Source organism: Trachypithecus francoisi, unplaced genomic scaffold (genome assembly GCF_009764315.1).
Source record: "Trachypithecus francoisi isolate TF-2019V2 unplaced genomic scaffold, Tfra_2.0 Lachesis_group7, whole genome shotgun sequence".
Classification (NCBI taxonomy): domain Eukaryota; kingdom Metazoa; phylum Chordata; class Mammalia; order Primates; family Cercopithecidae; genus Trachypithecus; species Trachypithecus francoisi.
The window spans coordinates 57,815,582-57,840,689 of record NW_022681472.1 but is presented as its reverse complement, the minus strand read 5'-3'; the positions used below and the strand labels follow the sequence as shown (position 1 = coordinate 57,840,689).

Below are 25,108 nucleotides of genomic sequence, written 5' to 3'. Positions count from 1 at the left end.
CTGATATTCCATTTAATGACTATCACTTAAGTTATTTCCTTGTTCTCCTGTTGATGGACATTTGTGTTAAATCTAGCTTTTTGCTGTTTCGAAAAAGACATGTTTGTACATGTCTTCTGGGAAAGTGTGCAAAAGTTTCTCTGGATGTCTCAGTCTGTCTGTACTGCTATAACTAAATACCTGAGACTGGGTAATTTATAATTAATAGGAATTTATCTCTCACCATTTTGGAGGCTGGGAAGTCCAGGATCAAGGTTCAGGAAGTTTGGTGTCTCATGAAGCCTAGTTTCTGCTTCCAAGAGTGTTGCCGCCTCACGAGGGGATACATGCTGTGTCCTCAACATGGCGGAAGGGCAGAAGGGAAAGAGGGCACTCCCTTCAACCTGGAGCCCTTTTATAAGTGTGCTAATCCCATTTGTGAGGGTGGAGCCCTCATGACTTAATCACCACCCCCCAGGCCATATCTCTCAATACTGTTGCATTGGGGATTAAGTTTTAATATAAATTTTAATTTATATATAAATATAAATTTTAGAGGGGACATTGTCATTCAAACCGTAGCACTAGAGAATGTACACAGGAGTGATTTGCTCAGATGGAGGGTGTGAGATATTCAACTTCATAAGACAAGGTTAAGTTGTTCCAAGTGGTTATATCAATTTCTACCCCCCACTATCAGTTTAATTTGCATTTTCTTAGTTAAAGATGAGGTTGCTCATCTTTTCCTACATCCATTCACCATTCATGTTTTTCTCTTCTGTGATGTGCCTGTCAGATCTGCTGCTCATTCTTTTTCTATTGTGTTGTCTTTTTATGACCGATGTATAACATTTCTTTATATACCCTGAATTCTGATCTTTTTTCATTTCAAGTGTTGCAAACTTGTCTCATATATTGGCTTGTGTTTTTGTTTTCTTCATTGTACCTTTGGATGAATGCAAGCTCTTCATATTGCGGTTGCGAATTTATCAACTTTGCCTTCCTTTTTTTTTTTTTTTTTGGTTGAGACAGAGTCTCGCTCTGTCGCCCAGGCTGGAGTGCAGTGGCCGGATCTCAGCTCACTGCAAGCTCCGCCTCCCGGGTTTTACGCCATTCTCCTGCCTCAGCCTCCCGAGTAGCTGGGACTACAGGCGCCCGCCACCTCACCCAGCTAGTTTTTTGTATTTTTAGTAGAGACGGGGTTTCACTTAGCCAGGATGGTCTCCATCTCCTGACCTCGTGATCCGCCTCGTGATCTGCCCGTTTCGGCCTCCCAAAGTGCTGGGATTACAGGCTTGAGCCACCGCGCCCGGCCTGCCTTCCTTTTATGGTTAACACTTTTATGCCTTAAGAACTTCTCTCCCATTTTAAGATCAGAAAGATGTTTCCCTACATTTTCTTCTAAAAGTTTAAACCTTTTGCTTTTTATAACTAAATCTTTAATTCCTCTGGAATTACTCTTTGGGTATGGTTCCTCCTTTACTTTTGGCTCAGTTATTCCACACTTAATGAGAACCCTCTTGTAATAGCCGAGTGGATGAGAAAATCAAGGAAGAAAACCGTCATCCACAACAAGATATGGGAAGCTGGCTAATTCTTCCTTAGGTAGCCTTGAAATAAATTTTGGTAAAATGACCTAGCTTTTCTTTGCTGTAGCCAAGGCATTCTTGCTGTAGAACTTTTGCAAATGTTTGAGTGCCTCATGTTAAAAAGTAAAACAAACAAAAAGCAATGAATCCCCTGTCACCATTTAAGCTATGTCTCAGATCATTTAAATAAGCTATTTGTTGGGGAAAAAAACAAAAAACAAAAAGGCATTTAAAATGCCTGTTTGTATAGCATTCAGAGTATGGGTTCTGCTTTTGAAGAGGTAGTGCAATTTATTAGAAATATCACTGAACAGGGAGTCGAAAGACCTGTGTTTAAGCCTTGATCTGTCATCACCTGGTTGAGAAACCTCTTTGTATCAGTTAAGATTATGTGCAGTGGCCTGTAACAAGGATCCTTCTACAGTGGCTTAACCAAGTAGGATTTACTTTTTCTCATATAACAGCCTGAAAGCAGGCAAGCCAGGCCCAGTGCAGTGGCTCCTTCTTTCAGTTTAGGCTTCATTCACAGCATGTGGCTTTTGTTTTCATGCTTGTGACTTCTTGACTGCAAGAGATAGCTCTTCCTCCAGCTTTGCATCAGAGTTGCAGGCATGATGAAGAGGAAGGGCAAAGAACAAAAAGTGAATGCCAGTGTCCTGTGAAAGCACTTTTCCAGGAGCCCTACCTAGTGACTTCGGCTTGTTTGCATCTCCAGAACCAAAATTGTTCCACCTGGCCACCATTCTTAGCTGAATCTTAACACAGCAAATTCCTGCCCTGGACAAAATCAAGATTCTGTAAGGGAAAAGGGAAGACCTGTGATTGGATAGGCAACTGGCAGTGTCTGCCCCACTGTCTAAGCTTCCAGTGGGCATGCCTGCCCACTGCTGACAGGGTTGTTTTCGTGGCAAAATAGAAGATCAAGTGTAAGAATGCTTCATACACTGTAAAATGCACTTAATAAACAGAGTGGAAATATTCTGAACTATTTTCTCAGAGAGCAAATCCAATGTTGATAGAAAGTTCAGGTTGGGTGTGGTGGTTCATGCCTGTAATCTCAGCACTTTGAGACACTGAGGTGGTAGGATCACTTGAGGCCAGGAGTTTGAGACCAGCCTGGGCAACATAGTGAGCCCTCATCTGCATTAAAAAAAAAAAGTTAGCCAGGCATGTTGGGGCATCCCTGTAGTCCCAGCTATTCTGGGGGCTGAGGCAGGAGGATTTCTTGAGCATAGAAGTTTGAGGTTACACTGAGCTATTATTGCTCTACTGCACTTCCATCTGGGTGACAGAGTGAAACTCTGTCTCTCTAACTCCGCAAAAAAAAAAAAAAAAAAAAATCCAACAAAATATATAGCCTTGGGTCATCAATATCTATTGAACCTCCACTCATTCTCTTTCGGACATCTGCAGATAAGCTGAGTACTAGGGTTTTTATACAAACACATCCTCAAATATCAGTCTTCAGGTGATTGTGAAGCACTGTTGTGGTGGACATTTGCTGATGCCCTTCCCACTTTCCCTTTCCTTTAAGTACCTCCAATGTCTCTCTATGTGATGTTTGTTTGGATTGACCCTACTCTTACCACCAGGGATAAGCCTTGACTAGTTTAAGACATTTGACATATGAGACCCCAAAATACAGTGGCCGATTCAGCAATGGGCCATCAGAATGACCTCAGAACTTTCATTGAGACTGCCATGACACTGACACTATCCTCTTGGATGATAGATATGTGATCTTGAACTGCTACAATCATTTTTATTGCACCAGAAGGGGAGCAGCCTGAGGGTAAAGCCAATTCACAAAGAATACCTGTACCAAGAGAATTGTCTAGAATCGAATGATACAATAAACTGGTGGTTTCCCAAAACGAGTCTTACTTCTGGGATTTTCCCCAGCTCAATGAACCAAATATTTCCTTATTTTGTTATTTATTTGTATAAGTGAGTTTGAGCTGGGTTTTCTGTTACTTGTAACCAAATGATTCCTAAGTGATAGTTTCTATATATATTCCAGGAAAAATTATATATATTTTATTACTTTAACATATTATTTATTCTTTTAAATAATTGAAATATATTTAAATAATGTAGTATTTAATATGTGTGTATATGTATATATTATATTTAAGTTAGTTTATTCTAATGTTTATAATCCTTCCTGAATTAAGGCCATAAGGCCTGAATGTTACTCAGCATGCCTGTTTCTCCCTGTAATAAATTGTCTGCATAGCATCTGTCCAGAGGAGTTGACAGTGAGATGCTCAGAGCTGATTCCTACTCTGGGGACTGTGCCTGTTACCTCTGGGTTACAAGACTCATTCCTGAGTACTTTGAACCAAAAACCAATTAGGCTAATATACATCAGTGTTCTTGGAGGCGTGTTTCCTGTTTCCTGTTTGTGAAGGCAACTACAAAAGAAATAAAAGTGACAGTCTCACCAAAACTTTTACAGAGCTGTCAAGTGTTCAAGTACAATATTCACTAATTATGAGTGATCTCGGTTGCAGGGCATCTGATCTCCTGGTATTAAAATCTGTCACCATACTGAGGAAGGCCCCGAGATCCCAGGCATTGAGTGACTGCATACTGTGAGTTAGTTTTTTAATCTCTTGAAAGGGTTAAATTGTGTAAATTATGATTCAAACTGCAAAGCTGTATCCTAGGTAGGTTTCTGTGTGTTTATATATTTGTATTTGCTAAGTAGAAAAATAAGCTTTGTCATGGGGTAGCCATTTCCATTTTTAACTCTTGATGAATGTGTATGTTACTGAAAAGAAAGCTATACACCCATTTTAATTTAAAAAAAATTCTGTTCTCTTTTTTAATGACTGATTAAACGGAAACCTTATTTAAGTGTAAGACATTTAGTAAAACAAAACGAAACAAAACAGGACATATGATAATGGAGTAAAAAACCTGGCTTGTTGATTCCTGGAAAAAAAGTAATTTATACCCCTCCTTACTTTCCAAATGGACTCATTTAGTATAGAGGATTGAAGAGGATATTATGCAGCAAGTAGATGGGATGTTTTCTAATTCAAAAAAGATTCTTTTGAAATTCTATTATAGTATAATTAGGGCAGCAACACCAGCAATAGTGAATTTCCTGCTAGAAGAGGAACATTATTACTTTCCTAATTTGTTGATATGAGTCTCAAAAGCCATCTCATTGAACAGTTAGGAAATTGGCTTTTCAGGAAGGGAAATCTACTGAATTTCTTGGAAACTTTTCAAAATAAGTTAATGGCCCCAGACAAGAGCTAGTGAAGAATTGCAGGCAAAATCATATGGCTTAGACCTCAGTAATATGTTTTGTGCCTGTTTGGAAAAAAGGCATGAAGATTAATCTGATATTTATTTGGTCAAACAGTTGTGTATGAGGAACAAATGGAGAAAATAAAATAAATGAGGGTAGGGAAGATACACTAATATCAAATGAAACTTGAGTAGACTTAGCTCTTTTCATCCCACTTCCTTTTCCCTCATTAAGTCTCTATGGTTTAATTACTACCTGAGCATCATGGCTCACCTAGATGTAATAAGAAAGTGAAAGTGAAAAGTTTTTATTCCAAATTTGGTAGTCCAGTCCTTCTAATGAGATCTATAGAAGAGTAATGAAATACTTGAAGTCATGTTAAGCAAAATCTAATGTTTTTTCTTTCCTCATGGCATTGAGAACTAAGTCTCAGCCCTTTTGCATTTCTCCTGGAGGCCAAGGTAGAGTTGTGCATTGTAACTAGTAATGATCATGCAGTCTGGGAAGCTCCTTCTTCTTGAGATAATTTGGTTGAACTATTTATGGATATCACAACCCGAGACATGGCAGTCGCCATTGCTTTAGTTCCTTGGCTCTTTCTGACATCAAGCTAAAGCATAATAGGAAAATGTGTGTTTTTACCTAAAGACAGTAAAGCTTGAGTAGGATTTAAGATAAGAACACTTCCCCTTGGCATGGAGGTGTGGATAATCAATATGATGCTATTGGCTTCTAGTCATTTTTGTCCCTCCTGCAGCACCTGGGTCCTTCTCTGTGTTTCTTGTCTCAGGGGCAGGTAATTCCTTGCTAGAGTGAGCTTCAAATAAGCTAGACTTCATCTCTCATTCACATGGAGCAAAGGGAGACTGCGAGAGTTCATGCTGCAGGTTTGCAGCATCTGCCAGACACAAACGAGGATGATTTGGACGAGAAATTGACAGAAAAGCTCTTGGGGCAGGGAAGAAGCCACTTCCTGCTTGACTATTAGTGGGCTCGAGAGAGAGTAGTGGGCAAGGCAGGGAAGAGGATGACCTCTTCAATAGAGGTTAAACTTCCTAACAGGGGCTTTCCATAAGAATGGCCTGACTTAGCAAATACTGCCCAAATTTCTTGGGCTTTTTGGGATTTTGTTCAAGAATTTCAGACAATTTAGTAAAAATTGCCTAGTGGCAGAAGTCCAGATAACCATAGATGGGAGGAATACATGTAAAGAAATTATTTGAAAGCAAGGTATATGAATAGACTCTAGGTTTATAATTATTACTGATTTCCTGTTGTTTGGATATCTCTCTTTAGCCTGCTTAAGCCAGGATGGTTTGTCCAGGTCCCCAGGAAATCTGTACTCTTCCCAAGGCTCCCTATGTGACTAGCTTCTTACTTATAGGATGTTACATGGAATTCCATTTTTCTGTGGTTTTTCTAAACCAAGACTTCTTTGCTTCTCCTCTTACAAGAATGAATGCTGTTTTAGCCCTTTTAGCCTAGGAGTTCATTATTTCTGTATTTTCAATGTCCCACAAATTCCCCTCTGTCAAAAAACATTGATTTCATGAACAGAATACCTTTCATTTAGGAATAATATGGAGAGAGATTATCTCAGAGACTCAGAGCACGAGACACCAAATATTCAGAGGATAATGAAAGTGTGCTTCCAGATGTTTTCAAATATAGCCACAGAGACAAATACTCATCAGTCGAGTAATTGATTCCCTGCCAACTATTTTCCATCCAGTCATGTTCTTAATTCCAAAACAGCTAATCAATTCGGCGAAAAACAAAAACAAAAACAAACTCCTTTTGTATTAGTAAGTAGAAAAAAATAGAAAGAGAGTAGTTTATTTTCCAGCAATTTTGCAACAAATTTTTTAGTGTCATATAGACATAGGAGAATGGTGTTTCCTGGAGATGAATGATGATTTCAATTAACCAACAAATGTTGACTAAGTACCTACTAACTTGAGCCCTAGGGAAGAATGATATGGTGTAACATGGACTTACATATTTGGTAACAGATTATGTTTCTAGAAACATAACTCATTTATTTGTTCAATAACTATTTATCGAGCACTTGCTCTGCGACAAGCACTGGGTTAGATGGCGGGATATTAATAGGGACAGGAAGGCATACAGCTGAGAAGAGTGGGATTGGGAGCAAAGTTAATCAAATAATCACACAAATACATTTTACAAATGTGTTAAGTACTATGATAGAAAACAACAACAGCAAAAACAAGTAACTATGAGACTATAAAATGCAAGTACCACACCCAGTCTCAGTGGGGATCAGGGAAGGCTTCCCTGCAGAAATCTGAAGGTGTGGGAGATGGGCAGAAGAATGGCCAGAGCAGAGGTTCTAAGGTAGAAGGGAGCATGGAGCTTACTAAGAATTGAGCCAAAGCTAGTGTTGCTGGAGAGCAAGGCGGGCATCCTATGGGGGAAAGCGAGAGAGGTGGCAGGAGTCAAGTCATGAAAGACTTTGTAGAGAATGAATAAATGAACTAACATGAGTAGTTTATAACAGGAAATGAGTCCTGTGGTCTTCTGTAAAAATAAAAGGAGTTTGCAATTGTATAATGATTCTGCTGATAGGGAGAAGATATTCATTTAGTCACCCAGCCCATATACCCAAGACAAAATCCCTATTCCCATGGATCTGAAATTCTAGTGGAACAGGCAGACAATATGCCAATAAGCAATATATAGGTTTTATACTAAGTTTTTGCTTATAAGTAAGTAGTGTAGGTCTTTAGATACAATTTAAAAACAATTTCAAGTATAAATTGTATTGCATGTAAGTGTGGTTATTCTTCTGTTTAGTTAAATAAAGGCATATGCTCTAGAAGTCCTAAGAGGATGTTCAGGACAGGTGTCCTTCATAGTACCCAATTCACAATCAAAGACTTTGAAGAAGTTTCAAGAGAGGAAAACAAGAGAGGGAAACCAGGCTTTGTATTAATTTGTTCTTGTTTCTGAGACAATAGTGATCCCATTGTCCTCCCTGTGCCTCATTCTGGAGTGGTGAGGGGAGGAGGAAGGGAGCAATAGGAAGACTTAAATGAAACTCACCGAGTCTAACACTGATGGAGAAGGAGCTGAGAGAGAGAGCATTTCAGAGTCTATTTCTTTGGTTTTATTTTCTTCGTTTGTTTTTGAAACGGGATCTCACTCTGTTGCCCAGGCTGGAGTACAGTGATGCAATCTTGGCTTATTGAAGCCTCAGCCTCCTGAGTAGCAAGGACTACAAGTGCACACCACCATGCCCAGCTAATTTTTGTATTTTTTGTCGAGTCAGAGTGTGTCACTGTGTTGCCCAGGCTAGTCTAGAACTCATGGTCTTAAGCAATCCTTCTGTGTTGGCCTCCCTAAGTGTCTGACCTCTTTCTATTTCTTCTTACCAAAAGGCCTTATGATACCTTATTATATATTTAATATGCTGTATACATTTTGCACATTTAGCATCTCTAGAAAAGGTTCACATCTTAGAATCAATGTACACAGTTAAGGAGAGGGATTTCTCTCCCACATTCTCAAAAGTTCTTATTTCATATTGCTTCTTAAAGCCATTACTGACTTACAACACAGAAAACAATACATGCCTGGAACCTTATTTGAGGTTTTCAACTGTGCCTGTCTTTTACAAAAGTCTGCTGGAAGACGTCTTGATGCAATGTTTGCATAGCTATAGAGAGTATTACTGACATTAGTGGAATTACACCAGGGCACTGGTGAGGATTACCTTCAGGTCTTGTTTGCAAAAGGCAGAGGGTTTGATATAAGTAGTTCATTATATCAAAGGGAGGCATAATAATTATCTGTTTTAATCTTCAGGAACCTCCTTGTTTCTGACTTTCCTACTGTATGAATCAAAGTGATTATTTCTGTATAACAAAATATCATAAACTGGGTGGCTTATAAACAACAGAAATTTATTTCCTACAGTTCTTGAGCTTGGGAAGACCAAGATCAAGTTACTGGCAGATTCGGTGTCTGTTGAGGTCCTATTTTCTGGTTCATAGATGGTGCCTTCTCACTGTATCCTTCCATGGTGGAAGAGGTAAAGAGACCCTGGGGTCTCTTTTATAAAGACACTAAATCCACCCTCATGTCCTAATCACCTGCCCCAAACTCCGCCTCCTAATATAATCACCTTGGGGGTTAGGACTTCAACATATGAATTTGGGGAGGGAGGCAGACACAAACTTTCAGACCATAGCATATGCCAAGAATCTTAGAACTGGGAGGAATGATGGACATGTTGTTAATGTGATCCTTTAGTACAAGTTTTTTTCAACATAGCACTATTGTCATTTTGAACCAGATAATTCTTCTGGAAGGGAGTGTCTTGCACATTGTAGGATGTATTGCAGTATGCAGTATCAGTATCCTGGTGCCAGTAGTATATGCCCCAGTCATGACAACCATCTGAAGACATTGCCAAATGTCTCCTGGGAAGGGCAAATATCACCCTCAGTTGAGCACCCCTGCTTTAGTGCATCCTGATCAGTGACTCACACTGCTCTGTCTGAGCCTTGTATTGTAGTTGTATCACAAATGTGTGCAATTCTAAATGTATAGCTTTCAGTTTAACAGGATGGTATCTTTACAGTTCTGTAGTTCTCACATCCACATTGAAGATGATATTATCAAACCAGAATTATAAGATGAAATAATTAGATATTTACTCAGCCAAGTATGTGAAATTCTAATGTGATAATATGTTTTTCTGGGAGTCTCATTTCATTTGTTAAAACCTTAGAAAATTTTACCCTCAAAGTTTAAAGCTTACTTAGTGGTTCAGCTGTTTCTGAAGAAGATACGTTTATGAGTCTTAATGCCGCAAAGACTCCACTTCAGTCAGCTGCAAGAATTAAGAGCCTTTTGGTGCCTTGGCACCAAACTTAAATGAGACATAAATGAGGAACATTTAATGAAATCAATTCTAGTTTTATAGGAAGCTGAGAATAACAGAGAGGAAAAAAGTGCTGCTCTTGTGTCCTTTGGTGATGGTGTTTGACATTTTAGTGTAATTTATTATAATAGTATACTGGTTAATGTTCCCATATTATCTGTGGCTTAATCAAAGTTTCTGAAAATGGGAAGAATGTGTTCTATCTGTCACTGTAAAGCTAAGAAATGGTATTTCAAAATTACTTCAATCATACATGATTAGATCTTCTAAAGTGGTGTTTTACTGTGCTGTGGTGCAGGGAAGACTTCAAATTGCAAAAACGTACTTAGACAGATAGTAATATATGACACCATTAAAGAGATTATTTTTAAATAAAATTCCTTTTTATTTGTATTTTTTTACTTTAGTAGATATTTATTTTGTTAGGTGGTTTTATGAAAGTGAAATTCCATTTTACTGTTATTGTTCACCTCACTTAAAGACTTCCTGCCTTAAAGTGTCACATATAGTTCAAACGAGCCAATATTATTTGGAAAATGGAGCTGCTTTTGTGTCATGATGCTGTTCAGAAATATTAAGGACTTCTGATTATCTCAAAAATAAAGTTCTAACTCCTTTTCATGACATTCGAGGCCCTCTAGTAACTGGCTTCAATCCATCTTTTCACATTTATCTCCATTACCTCCCTTTGCCCTGTCCCCATATCATATTCCAGCCACAATGAAGAAGGTAGCCCGGGTCATCTTTGCACTTTTCTGCCTCCATAGCCCTTCTCACATTGTGATTTCTACCCCTCAAATTCTAATCCACTCTTAAGAATCATTTATTTGACAAAACATTCTCAAATTTTCTTAGTTGGAATTAAACTGTCTCTTTTTTTTTTTTTTGTATAATGCTTTGAAAGCACTAGATTAGTGTTTTTCATACTATCTGGGAGAGAATTCAATTTTTGAAAAACTTTCCAATTCATCACAAGTCAATAGGTGTCCTTCTGTCTGTGACTACCAGTACTTAGAATCTACCACAGGAAACTCACCATTTGGCAATCTCCAAACCATTCCATTCAATGAGATGAGTTCACTTGATTACACACTTGGGTGCTGCAGCAATATCCAGCTGCTATAAAAGTTTATTGATATCTGTATTTGCCTTATTGAAGTCTGATAAGAGTGATCCGTAGACCACATTTTAAGCAGTGCTGTCTTAGACTCTAAGCTCCATGAGGACAGAACCTAGGGCTGCTTTTTTTCATCATCATAATCCTAGGACATGGCATTGACTGTCACATAACAGCACACTGATTACATGCAGAGGTTCTGTCAGTAGCAGTTCCTGCCTCCAAAGTAGCTTGGATTAGATCTTGATCACTTTTTAACACCTATAGGATCATCATCCTTTACTTATAACAGAAAATAAGAATAAATGGGACTATCAGGCTGATTTATTTTTAAAATACATGCTCTTTAATGTAAAATCTACTAAAAGAAAACATAATCTTAGCCTCCTGGTGCTGGTATGACCTCCTTATAAAGATCACTTGATCAATAATTTAATTTTCTTTCACTGGAGAGTTGTAAAAATTCACTTACTTCAAGTTCACTTAAGTAAAATAAAGGAAGCTTAAAAGAAATCTAAAACAATTAGCCTCTTAAATAGCAAGACTGTATGAGAGAAATGTGTTCCTTGTACAAGGGAACCCCTGTAAAAAACAAAATTATATTTAAAACCAAAACGGCTTTCTATTATGCAGCTCAAGGAGAAACACTGAAACTCTTGAACAGTCTAAAATTGTATTTCTGAAAATGAGAATCACATGGAATTAGTTTAGCATCTACCAGTGTACCAGAGTAACATTTTTCAAAGTTTAAAATGTAAGAGTCTTAATAAATTACTTGACAACGCTATTTGAACATAACAGCTCTCACTTTCAGTAGTTCAAGAATGTCTTCTGAATTGGTAGGAAGTTGCAGTTGAATGTTCATAGTTTTCACTGAATGTTTCATTATATTAATGTTAACAGCAAAGAAAAACAAGGACATTTACTATATGTTTTTCCCACCCTTGGCCACTGACTTTTCCGTGGAACATTTGTTATTTCTGGGAAACATATGGCATATGCCCAGAACCGTAATTAGTAACAGTTTGATGTTATAGGAGTTCAAAATTTAGTATTTTCTAGCTTCATTGGATCAGTGGCTTCCTCTGAAATATAAAAGCAACAAATACAGATCCTAAAGATACATTCTGGACTCAGCTTTTTTCTCCTTCACTAACTGCAGTATTTGCTTGTTTTGATGGGGAGGTGTTCAAACAGCTCTTCCCCAGAGCCAGAAGGAGGCACTGCTCTAAGTACTTTATATATATCAACTTATTTAATCATTGCAGTAACAGGTGAGAAAAAAAGGGACACAAAGACATTACTTTGCCCAAAGTCACTTAAATGGGAAATTGTGTAATCAGGATTCCTCCTAGGGAGTCTGCCTCCAGGGTCTGTGTTATAACATTCATACATAGTATCTTTTATGCAATACTGTTCCTCTAATGAGATGAAAGCTTCCAGAATTCCATTGGTAAAATCTTGTTGAAAAGGTTATTTTCTTGCAGACTATTTCTGACTAATGCTTATGTAGTAGCTGAGAAATGCAGAATGACTGGGGAATGCTGGGTAGCCAGGAATGCTGGATCAATGGGGGAATGCTGGGTAATTGGGAATGCTGGGTAACCAGAGAATGCTGGGTAACTAGGAATGCTGGGTAACTGGGAATTCTGGGTAATCAGGGAATGTTGGGTAACGTGGGGAGAGGGACAAGAAGTCATTAGTTAGCAGCTCACCCTAAGCAACCTTCTAGTATCTGTAAACCAGAGGGTTGTCATTAATACAGAATCTGGGACTGCTGCAATGTTGATTATCTTCACATAAGATCCTTGAAATCAGTATTATCTTTGAATCTGAAGGATATGTATTTGTAGATGCATTTTACTTCAAATCTTTAACTGTATTTAAAATTCACAGTTTTCTAGCACTTACTACATACACATATACAATAGCTGAGAGGAGACATTTCAGGGAAAGAATGTTATGTATTAATTCGTTTATTTTTTACTTAAGACTTAAAGACTTTGTGGGGGAATGGGTTCGCAGAGAGAACCCTTAGTCTTTCCAATAGGAAATTTACCACTGAGCTCTCATACATATCCTAGCCGGGGGAGAAAAGATAACCACTTTCGCTTTGTGCTGGAAATCATCAGTTGCTTAGGCTGATTATTCAAAGAAGGCAAAACGTCTCATCGATGTCAAAATGTAGTTTGTCCCATCTTGTGTGACTAATGCAGTTATTAAGGACTGAAAATGTGATATTGCTTAGCAACATGCATAATAGTATTTACTATTATTTGATTTGAGCAGCAGCAGCAATAAGTACTATGTCTTGTAAATGTCCTGGTGACATTTTATTTTCCTTCTCATCTAACTTTGCTTGTATCCATTGCCATGGTATTAAGCAAAATGCTTAGTCTGTGGCTTGGTAGAGTGGGTTTAGATATACTCCCTTAAGTACAGAGATCAGTCCTGAAAGCTGGCATTAGCACAATGTAGAACCAAAAGGAAATTAGGCTGCAGGTAAGAAAAAGTGGTAAAGGATTCCTACAACTGTGATGGTCTATGTACGTCTTCTAATTTTCACTAACGGCAAGTATATCATGATGTCCTGTGAGATGCAGGAACTTGCTATAACACTGTTCAGGCTATTTGTTTTGTTGTCTCTAGTCTTTCAGGCAGCAACTACTGTTCATAATAATCAAAAGCAAACATAATCCCTATTTCCTCCTAATGAAAAGACAGCGATTTGACTAATAACTGTGCCAGCACTCCCTTGTCATTTACACTTCATGCTGTGTGATGGAGAACGAGTTGATGTCTGCGAGAATTTGATCTGGGTAGACTTCCATCCAAGCCCTCCTTTCTTCTCCAAATTAGAATAGCAACTGTACATCTGAGAATCCGGGCATTCCTCTAGTATGTTCCCTTTTTCTGTCTGCACAGTCATCCTAGCTTGATCTCTTAAATCCTGATATATTAACTTGACTTCTGCTTGGGGAAGAGTAAGAAATCCCAGAGGTTAGGACCATCTAGCTAGACAGACTGTCACTGAAAGAGTTGAACAGTTTTGAGACGAAAGAGGGGCCAAGCTTCTCTCATAAAAACAATAGAGAAAGAATCGATTCACCACTACAACAGAGGCAGTCATTCATCCTGGAGGGGAAAGATGTTCCACTTGGGACTGTCACCCAGCGATTGATGTCTTTTCAATTCCAGGACATGTGGAGGTGCTTTAGGGATTTGAATCAGTGAGCACATTGTTTAATTCTTTGTCCTTCCCAGGGAGGGATCCTGAATGTGAACATCTTCCTCATGCAGTTTCAGTTTTTGGTGCCTTCCACGTCCTTGGCTTTGCTTTTGCTTTGTTGCACCTTAGAATCATTAATTAATTATGGACCCAGTTCCTTCTGTGCACTTGCTAATGGGATGTTTTGAAAAATTGCTCTATGCTGGCTTCAATAATGAGGAGAGAATTAAAAGGCTGAGAAGTGCTGGGAAATAGAGACAGACCACAATGGTCATGGAAATCTAGCAAAAACCACCGAGATATCCATTACCCCAGTAACTAACGAGGGGACATGGAGCACCGAGCAGAGAGGTTAGAAAAAAGAAGACAATGAAGTGATGAAAGGGACAGGGTCAGTGAGGGGGCCTATTCTTGAGAAGAACACTCGCAAGGAGGGAAATCCTGTGTGAATGGTGCATTGACTGGACAGCCTGAGCTAGCTGTTGCCTCCTGTTGAGGAGGGAGTTCCCTGAACAGGACGAACAGCCAGGACTTTGGAGTCCAGCATCCTGACATCTGTGACTGTACTCTGCCATTTACTGGCTGTGGGATGTGGAACTTTACCTCTCTGATCATCCAGTTCTTCTTCTGTGAAATGAAAAGTAATAGTACTTGTGTCATAGTGTTGTGGTAAGGAATAAGTGAGATCAAGTTGGTCAGACTGTCTAGACTACTTCCCGGCACACAGCAAACTCTCAGTAGTGGCTAGTCATTATTACTATGCAGTTATGTTGTCAATTTAATAACGTAATAATAAAATATTAACACAGGTAACTTAGTCTGGCATAGCTCAGGATTTAAAATACTCCGTAGAAGAATCATTGTTTCCATTGATTCCTCTCCTTTCTCTTTCTGGCCAGTTTGTTTTTTCCCCTTTTCTCCCTCCCTCCTCTTCTACTTAGGAAGAGGAGAGAAGTTAAAAACTGGATAAGAGGCTGGACACAGTGGCTCATGCCTGTATTCCCAGTGCTTTGGGAGGCTGAGGCAAGAGGATCACTTAGGGCCAGAAATTTGAGACCAACCTGGGCAACATAGTAAGACCTCGTCTCTACAAAAAAAAAAAAAACTTTAAAATTAGCCGGGTTTGGTGGTGCACACCTGTAGTCCTTGCTGTTCAGGAGGCTGAAGCAGGAGGATCACTTGAGCCCAAGAGTTGGAGGTTACAGTGAGCTATGATTGTACACTCCAGCCTGGACAACACAGGGAGACCCTGTCTCAAAAAAGGAAAAAAATTGATTAAGGAAAATGCAGCTGTTCGGCTGGGGTCCTTTGGTTGTTGGGATATAGCAGAAGTGTGGGAAATGCTGAAAGGGGCCATCAAAGCCCAGCTGGCCAGATAATCCATGGAAACCCTTCCCAGTGTGGACCCTATCATCCTGGGCCATTACTTATTTGGCATTTAGACATAGGTGATTTGCAATTTCAGATTCTAGATTTTCTCCTCCATTAAAATGTAAACCTTTACAATGGAAAAGTTTGTTGTCTCTTTTGTTTACTGCTAATTCTCTAGTGTCTAGATACAGCTATCAGCTCCACCTTTGGGCTCCTGAAAGTCCTCAAATGGGCCTTCAAGTTCTGACACAATCTCCCCCATCCCATGTTACCTCTCCGATTTTATCTCCTACTACTCTGTGAAATCTAGCTAGATATATTCAGGAGTAGTTAAGACTTTTGGGCATATGAAAGACATCTAGCAGTAAAATGTAGTAGAAAGATTTAGAATGGATCATGTTTGAGGTCTAAGTTCTAGTGCTGCTACTATTTCCTGGGGTGAAACTGGGCCAAATCATGTGGCCTTTGCAGGCTTTAGCCTCCACACTGAAAGAGTTTTGGATCAGGGTGCTTCTAATCGTAAATTTAATGGCAATGCTATCCTTGGTTATAGCATAATATGAAGTTGATTTATCCATTCAGAAACATTTCTGACTATTTTTGGTCCCTGGTGTGAAATTGTGAATCTTAGCCTGGTGATTCATAGCCTAACAGCTGCTTTCCCACCCTCTACCCCAAGCTCAGGGCTTTGCAATGGGGGCGGCAGTATGGCCAGAGCTGACATCATGTCCCATTCTTCTTAGGTCCAAGTCATTTCCATCAAGCAGCATTTCCCAGGCTTTTGCCATTCAGGTCCCATCTCCACGATTTTTACTATATCACATTCTATCTATATTATTGTTTACTTAATGTCTTTCTTTAGAACACTCCCTCTTTATATTTTATCTTGCATTTGCCCTAAGCAGCAGTTATAGCTGTGAATAGCTTTGAAATCGGATATGCCTGCTATACATTTTTCTAAAGCACATGAAAATAAATGCACAACCATAATCCACCGTAACTATGCACCACTAAAATTGTCTTGAGTAACTCTAGTGGTTTGCCTTTCACACTTTGGGAAACACCACCATGAAGGTGAGAGACAGAGCTCTGGAGCCTTCACTGCCTTCAGTGTCCTTCTTCCAGTGATCTTAGACCTTGGGAGGACAGAAAAAGCCATTCTCAATGAAAATCTAAGGGAGCCCTTTCCAAGGCACTGGAGATTGTTCACTTTATTTTGATTTGGAATGTAGTGCAGAAATGACTAAGCCTTCCTGAGGCCAAGGGCTGCTGGAAAGAAGAAAGAAAGGTATTATGCTGGCTTAAAAAACAGAAGTCAATGGGAAAGGAACATGCTGAAGAGAAAGAGCAATTAGCTGAAGCAAAACGAAGCAGCAGAAAAGTGAGAGGAGTGCTGGGGAAAACTGCTGCAGAGAAATGCATTTGCTCTTAGAAGCAAAGCATTAGTGGAAGTTGAGAGACTTTGCAGAGATCCTCATTTCCTCCTCATTTTGGACTTTCGGATTCTCTCTCTCTTATGATGTGAGAACTGATTAGATACACACAGGGGCTCAGCTTGGAGGCCCAAAGTATGATATTCTTCAATACGCTTCCTGCTATTGGAATCATGCTATAAACAGGTCAGCTCCTCTATGACATATAGTTTTGGCATGAAAGATGGATCTAAGACTACCAGACAGAAAGAGTTAGAAATGACTGTAGGCTTTCTCTAGCATCTTTTCATACTTAATTAAGAAAGGGAAGGACCTTAACCTTTATCATGATGTAGATTTGATTGACTTAGGCCCACATATCTGCAAGGGTCAGCCAAATTTAAATTGTAAACATGTTTTTAGAAAATCTGAATTTCGCAGCACAACTGGCTTGAGCGATTGGAAACAAGATGCAGGACCCCAACACAGACACTGTGTGGAATGACATCTTAGGCAAAAAGGGCATCTTACCCACCAAGAAAAGTCTAAAAGAATTGGAAGAGGAGGCAGAAGAGGAGCAGCGCATCCTGCAGTGGTCAGTGGTGACAACATACAAAGATATGGCTTTGGAAGAGCTGGAGGATGATGATGACAAGTTTAATGAGGAGGATGAACATGCTATTGAAATGTACAGATGGCCAAGACTCACTGAGTGGAAAGCAATTCAACTGAAGAATGCATTTGGAGAAGTTTTGGAGGTCTCAAGGAAGTATTATGTTCAAGAAGTTACCAAAGCTGGTGAGGGCTTGTGGGTCATCTTGCACCTTTATAAACAAGGAATTCCCCTCTGTGCCCTGATAAATCAGCACCTCAGTGGACTTGCCAGGAAGTTTCCTGATGTCAAATTTATCAAAGCCATTTTCAGCAACCTGCATACCCAATTATCTTGATAGGAATCTGCCCATGATATTTGTTTACCTGGAAGAAGACATCAAGGCTCAGTTGATCAGTCCTCTCGTGTCTGGCGGCATGAACCTGACAAGAGATGAGTTGGGGTGGAAACTGTCTGAATCTGGAGCAATTAAGATGAACTTGGAGGAAAACCATAAGAATCCGATTAAAGATGTGTTGCTGTCCTCAGTGCGGAGCTCTGTCCCCATGAGGAGGGACAGCAATTCCGAGGGTGACTGAGGCTGCAGCTGCTATCACATGCTGAACTTCCTTGTGACAAATTGTCTGGATTTTTTTAAAAAAGAAAAAGCGAGAATGACCTCATTGCTGAAATTCTGTTAAATATTTTGGAACTCTTTTTTTTAAACTATAGTATTTCCTCTAAAAAAAATTAAAACCAGCTATTGGTATGGCAAAAAAAAAAAAAAAAAAGAAAGAAAGAAAGAAAGAAAAAAGAAAAGAAAATCTGAATTCCAGAGGATTAAAATATCTCTGTTTGGGAACATCTCCCCTGGCACACAGCTGAAGTAAGTGCCGGCAGATGGTCCCAGCCCTGTTGAGGGGAACTGTGTTGGAGTCTAGCATGCATTGTGCTGGGCCCCTGTCGAAGCCGATGAGTTCCAATCTAGAATTTTGATTAGGAGGAGGGAGGTATGTTAGGAGCCAAGTCAGCTGCACAAAGGCTGATTGGAAAAACCTTCTGTATTGTTTTGTGCTTTTCCAGATTTTTCTATTTAAAAATAGTGCCTATTAAGAGGGAGTGCTAATATCATTACCATCCTTTCCAAAAGGGCACAGGAACTGGGAGGCTCTGAGGAAATCAGGTATGGTCCATACAGCAGACAGGACAGATTCAGCCAAAAGACAAGAAGCTCTTGGTTAAGCTGCACCAGGAATACTATCAATTACTGTTTCCTGGGATGAATTTAGGAAAAACCTAAGAATTAAATTGCACTCAAACACATGAAATTGCAGGTTCATATACTGTTTTTCTAAAACCTCAACTAGGATATTTATAATAAGGTTTTGGTTTCTTTCCAGACTTGAGAGAACATTCATCTGAAATTATATTTTTCAGGTCAGTTTCGGCCAGATATTCTTTAGATAACTCATGAACATTTTCTTTTTGGGTGGAGGGGTATAGAGCATAGTCCCTTTCACCCTTTTGGAACCTTTTTGGTAGATACTGTTTCTTTCCTCATTCCCTCTTTATTTTCTCTTCTCATTTCTTGAGTCTCTGTAGAGGCTGACCTGTGGGCCAAATCCTATTTCTCCAGACCTTTGCCCCCAGTAAAACAAAACAAACAGACCATCTTTCACTTTTCAGAATTTTCAAGACTATGTCAATGCTTTGACTAAGTCAGACCTTTGTGTAGAGTACATGAATCTCAGCAGCAGCAGTGATGAGTTGGCCTCTTCCGGAAGGGAATTCACTACATGGGTGTGGGCCACTGAGTTAAAGTGAGTTTCACAGCCCACTTTGCTACCCTTGCCTGGTTCCTGAAATGATTCAAAGTAACAATTTAAATCATCGGAACAGAAAAAAAAAAATAGGATTATTAAGTACACTCTCTTTTATGTGATTTTTATTCTTGTTTATTTGTTTCATATGAACTTTATGTGAACAAAGGGACCTTGGTGAGTACATGTACAGCCAAATCAAACTTTAATAGAATCCCCTAAAATAAGACAGGAACTATGGGAAAAGGTTTTCTTATTAGGTATTTGTTCTGTCCATTCTCTGAAACACTCATTTCTAACACTGCTCTTTAGTAGGGAAAAAGTCATTTTTCTTTATATCTAAACTATTGAAGTCATTATATTTCTGATGGGGGGAAATTTTTAAGTATGTGAAGTAAAGAGAGTGATGGGAGGCTGAGTTGGAAAGAACACAACATCTAACTGAGTCCCCTCTTCTTCTGGTGAATTAGTATTGTCCCATGCTCATGAACTAGTGTATTTTCTGTTTTTAATTTCCTCAATTTTCAAACTGTAAAATAAAATATTATGATGTCTGTTTCCTGGGAACAGAAAACACATGTAAATATTTGAGAAATTTCATACAGAGAATTTCGGTTTGAAGCTTGTCAAAAAGATACATGAAATCAAGCCCCAATAAAATTTTTTCTTGCTTACATCTGGTTTATCATGATTTGATTAAATTATTCTTTGTAACATACTCCTGAATGATTTTATAACAAATACATAAATGGGAGGATAACTTACATGCCATTATGCTAACAATACCTAAAATTTTAGTCATTGCACAGACATGACACTTAAAAATTAGTATAAGTATGTAGACTTTGGTTTAACTCTTTTATTAAAACAGGACTTTGAGATTTTATTGTTATCAATTAATATTTTAGGGTGCCTGAGGCAAGAGGCACATGGAACCTGCAGCCCCTCACCTTGTCTCCCCTTCCCATCCCTGGCTCTTTGTGGCAGGACTCCCATGCAATCAGGCTGTATTAGTTTTCTGTAACAAATTAGCTGCAAATGTAGTGGCCTAAAACCATGCCAATTTTTTTTTTTTTTTAATACTTTAAGTTCTAGGGTACATGTGCATAACGTGCAGGTTTGTTACATATGTATACTTATGCCATGTTGGTGTGCTGCACCCATCAACTCGTCAGCACCCATCAATTCGTCATTTATATCAGGTGTAACTCCCAATGCAATCCCTCCCCCCTCCCTCATCCCCATGATAGGCCCCGATGTGTGATGTTCCCCTTCCCAAGTCCAAGTGATCTCATTGTTCAGTTCCCACCTATGAGTGAGAACATGCAGTGTTTGGTTTTCTGTTCTTGTGATAGTTTGCTAAGAATGATGGTTTCCAGCTGCATCCATGTCCCTACAAAGGACGCAAACTCATCCTTTTTTATGGCTGCATAGTATTCCATGGTGTATATGTGCCACATTTTCTTAATCCAGTCTGTCACAGATGGACATTTGGGTTGATTCCAAGTCTTTGCTATTGTGAATAGTGCCGCAATAAACATACGTGTGCATGTGTCTTTATAGCAGCATGATTTATAATCCTTTGGGTAGATACCCAGTAGTGGGATGGCTGGGTCATATGGTACATCTAGTTCTAGATCCTTGAGGAATCGCCATACTGTTTTCCATAATGGTTGAACTAGTTTACAATCCCACAACAGTGTAAAAGTGTTCCTATTTCTCCACATCCTCTCCAGCACCTGTTGTTTCCTGACTTTTGAATGATTGCCATTCTAACTGGTGTGAGATGGGATCTCATTGTGGTTTTGATTTGCATTTCTCTGATGGCGAGTGATGATGAGCATTTTTTCATGTGTCTGTTGGCTGTATGAATGTCTTCTTTTGAGAAATGTCTGTTCATATCCTTTGCCCACTTTTTGATGGGGTTGTTTGTTTTTTTTTTGTAAATTTGTTTGAGTTCTTTGTAGGTTCTGGATATTAGCCCTTTGTCAGATGAGTAGATTGCAAAAATGTTCTCCCATTCTGTAGGTTGCCTGTTCACTCTGATGGTAGTTTCTTTTGCTGTGCAGAAGCTCTTTAGTTTAATTAGATCCCATTTGTCAATTTTGGCTTTTGCTGCTGTTGCTTTTGGTGTTTTAGACATGAAGTCCTTGCCCATGCCTATGTCCTGAATGGTACTACCTAGGTTTTCTTCTAGGGTTTTTATGGTATTAGGTCTAACATGTAAGTCTCTAATCCATCTTGAATTAATCTTCGTATAAGGTGTAAGGAAAGGATCCAGTTTCAGCTTTCTACTTATGGCTAGCCAATTTTCCCAGCACCATTTATTAAATAGGGAATCCTTTCCCCATTTCTTGTTTGTCTCAGGTTTGTCAAAGATCAGATGGCTGTAGATGTGTGGTATTATTTCTGAGGACTCTGTTCTGTTCCATTGGTCTATATCTCTGTTGTGGTACCAGTACCATGCTGTTTTGGTTACTGTAGCCTTGTAGTATAGTTTGAAGTCAGGTAGCGTGACGCCTCCAGCTTTGTCCTTTTGACTTAGGATTGTCTTGGCAATGCGGGCTCTTTTTTGGTTCCATATGAACTTTAAAGCAGTTTTTTCCAATTCTGTGAAGAAACTCATTGGTAGCTTGATGGGGATGGCATTGAATCTATAAATCACCTTGGGCAGTATGGCCATTTTCACGATATTGATTCTTCCTATCCATGAGCATGGTATGTTCTTCCATTTGTTTGTGTCCTCTTTGATTTCACTGAGCAGTGGTTTGTAGTTCTCCTTGAAGAGGTCCTTTACATCCCTTGTAAGTTGGATTCCTAGGTATTTTATTCTCTTGAAGCAATTGTGAATGGAAGTTCATTCATGATTTGGCCCTCTGTTTGTCTGTTACTGGTGTATAAGAATGTTGTGATTTGTGCACATTAATTTTGTATCCTGAGACTTTGCTGAAGTTGCTTATCAGCTTAAGGAGATTTTGGGCTGAGACAATGGGGTTTTCTAAATATACAATCATGTCATCTGCAAACAGGGACAATTTGACTTCTTCTTTTCCTAACTGGATACCCTTGATTTCTTTCTCTTGCCTGATTGCCCTAGCCAGAACTTCCAACACTATGTTGAATAGGAGTGGTGAGAGAGGGCATCCCTGTCTTGTGCCAGTTTTCAAAGGGAATTTTTCCAGTTTTTGCCCATTCAGTATGATATTGGCTGTGGGTTTGTCATAAATAGCTCTTATTATTTTGAGGTACGTTCCATCAATACCGAATTTATGAGCGTTTTTAGCATAAAGGGCTGTTGAATTTTGTCAAAAGCCTTTTCTGCATCTATTGAGATAATCATGTGGTTCTTGTCTTTGGTTCTGTTTATATGCTGGATTACGTTTATTGATTTGCGAATGTTGAACCAGCCTTGCATCCCAGGGATGAAGCCCACTTGATCATGGTGGATAAGCTTTTTGATGTGCTGCTGAATCCGGTTTGCCAGTATTTTATTGAGGATTTTTGCATCGATGTTCATCAGGGATATTGGTCTAAAATTCTCTTTTTTTGTTGTGTCTCTGCCAGGCTTTGGTATCAGGATGATGTTGGCCTCATAAAATGAGTTAGGGAGGATTCCCTCTTTTTCTATTGATTGGAATAGTTTCAGAAGGAATGGTACCAGCTCCTCCTTGTACCTCTGGTAGAATTCAGCTGTGAATCCATCTGGTCCTGGACTTTTTTTGGTGGGTAGGCTATTGATTGTTGCCTCAATTTCAGAGCCTGCTATTGGTCTATTCAGGGATTCAACTTCTTCCTGGTTTAGTCTTGGGAGAGTGTAAGTGTCCAGGAAATTATCCATTTCTTCTAGATTTTCTAGTTGATTTGCGTAGAGGCATTTATAGTATTCTCTGATGGTTGTTTGTATTTCTGTGGGGTCGGTGGTGATATCCCCTTTATCATTTTTTATTGCGTCTATTTGATTCCTCTCTCTTTTCTTCTTTATTAGTCTTGCTAGCGGTCTGTCAATTTTGTTGATCTTTTCAAAAAACCAACTCCCAGATTCATTGATTTTTTGGAGGGTTTTTTGTGTCTCTATCTCCTTCAGTTCTGCTCTGATCTTAGTTATTTCTTGTCTTCTGCTAGCTTTTGAATGTGTTTGCTCTTGCTTCTCCAGTTCTTTTAATTGTGATGTTAGAGTGTCAATTTTAGATCTTTCCAGCTTTCTCTTGTGGGCATTTAGTGCTATACATTTCCCTCTACACACTGCTTTAAATGTGTCCCAGAGATTCTGGTATGTTGTATCTTTGTTCTCATCGTTTTCAAAGAACATCTTTATTTCTGCTTTCATTTCGTTATGTACCCAGTAGTCATTCAGGAGCAGGTTGTTCAGTTTCCATGTAGTTGAGCGGTTTTGATTGAGTTTCTTAGTCCTGAGTTCTAGTTTGATTGCACTGTGGTCTGAGAGACAGTTTGTTATAATTTCTGTTCTTTGACATTTGCTGAGGAGTGCTTTACTTCCAATTATGTGGTCAATTTTGGAATAAGTGCGATGTGGTGCTGAGAAGAATGTATATTCTGTTGATTTGGGGTGGAGAGTTCTATAGATGTCTATTAGGTCCGCTTGGTGTAGAGATAAGTTCAATTCCTGGATATCCTTGTTAACTTTCTATCTCGTTGATCTGTCTAATGTTGACAGTGGAGTGTTGAAGTCTCCCATTATTATTGTATGGGAGTCTAAGTCTCTTTGTAAGTCTCTAAGGACTTGCTTTATGAATCTGGGTGCTCCTGTATTGGGTGCATATATATTTAGGAGAGTTAGCTCTTCCTGTTGAATTGATCCCTTTACCATTATGTAATGGCCTTCTTTGTCTCTTTTGATCTTTGATGGTTTAAAGTCTATTTTATCAGAGACTAGGATTGCAACCCCTGCTTTTTTTTGTTCTCCATTTGCTTGGTAGATCTTCCTCCATCCCTTTATTTTGAGCCTATGTATGTCTCTACATGTGAGATGGGTCTCCTGAATACAGCAGACTGATGGGTCTTGACTCTTTATCCAGTTTGCCAGTCTGTGTCTTTTAATTGGAGCATTTAGTCCATTAACATTTAAGGTTAATATTGTTATGTGTGAACTTGATCCTGCCATTATGATATTAACTGGTTATTTGCTCTTGTTAGTTGATGCAGTTTCTTCCTAGCCTCGATGGTCTTTACATTTTGGCATGTTTTTGCAATGGCTGGTACCGGTTGTTCCTTTCCATGTTTAGGGCTTCCTTCAGGGTCTCTTGTAAGGCAGGCCTGGTGGTGACAAAATCTCTAAGCATTTGCTTATCTGTAAAGGATTTTATTTCTCTTTCACTGATGAAACTTAGTTTGTCTGGATATGAAATTCTGGGTTGAAAATTCTTTTCTTTAAGAATGTTGAATATTGGCCCCCACTCTCTTCTGGCTTGTAGAGTTTCTGCTGAGAGGTCTGCTGTTAGTCTGATGGGCTTCCCTTTGTGGGTAACCCGCCCTTCTCTCTGGCTGCCCTTAAGATTTTTTCCTTCATTTCAACTTTGGTGAATCTGGCAATTATGTGTCTTGGAGTTGCTCTTCTGGAGGAGTATCTTTGTGGTGTTCTCTGTATTTCCTGAATTTGAATGTTGGCCTGCCCTACTAGGTTGGGAAGTTCTCCTGGATGATATCCTGAAGAGTGTTTTCCAACTTGGTTCCATTTTCCCCCTCACTTTCAGGCACCCCAATCAGACGTAGATTTGGTCTTTTTACATAATCCCATACTTCTTGCAGGCTTTGTTCATTTCTTTTTCTTCTTTTTTCTTTTGGTTTCTCTTCTTACTTCATTTCATTCA

General features: G+C 39.1%; 2 protein-coding genes across 5 annotated transcripts in view; both read left to right on the top strand.

The window, feature by feature from the left end:
- NCALD (neurocalcin delta) overlaps nucleotides 1-25,108 on the top strand; it is a 456,646-nt gene that overhangs the window by 235,995 nt on the left and 195,543 nt on the right. For all 4 annotated transcript variants that reach the window (XR_004435463.1, XR_004435466.1, XR_004435464.1 and 1 more), the window contains exon 4: nucleotides 4,082-4,162. The gene's annotated coding sequence lies outside the window, so the exon portion shown is untranslated. The remainder of the gene's footprint in view (nucleotides 1-4,081; nucleotides 4,163-25,108) is intronic.
- Nucleotides 15,246-18,132, top strand: LOC117079475 (phosducin-like protein 3). The gene is given in 2 exon segments (XM_033203376.1): nucleotides 15,246-17,788; nucleotides 17,790-18,132. Coding segments are annotated over 2 exon segments (720 nt in total). The 5' UTR covers nucleotides 15,246-17,338; the 3' UTR covers nucleotides 18,060-18,132.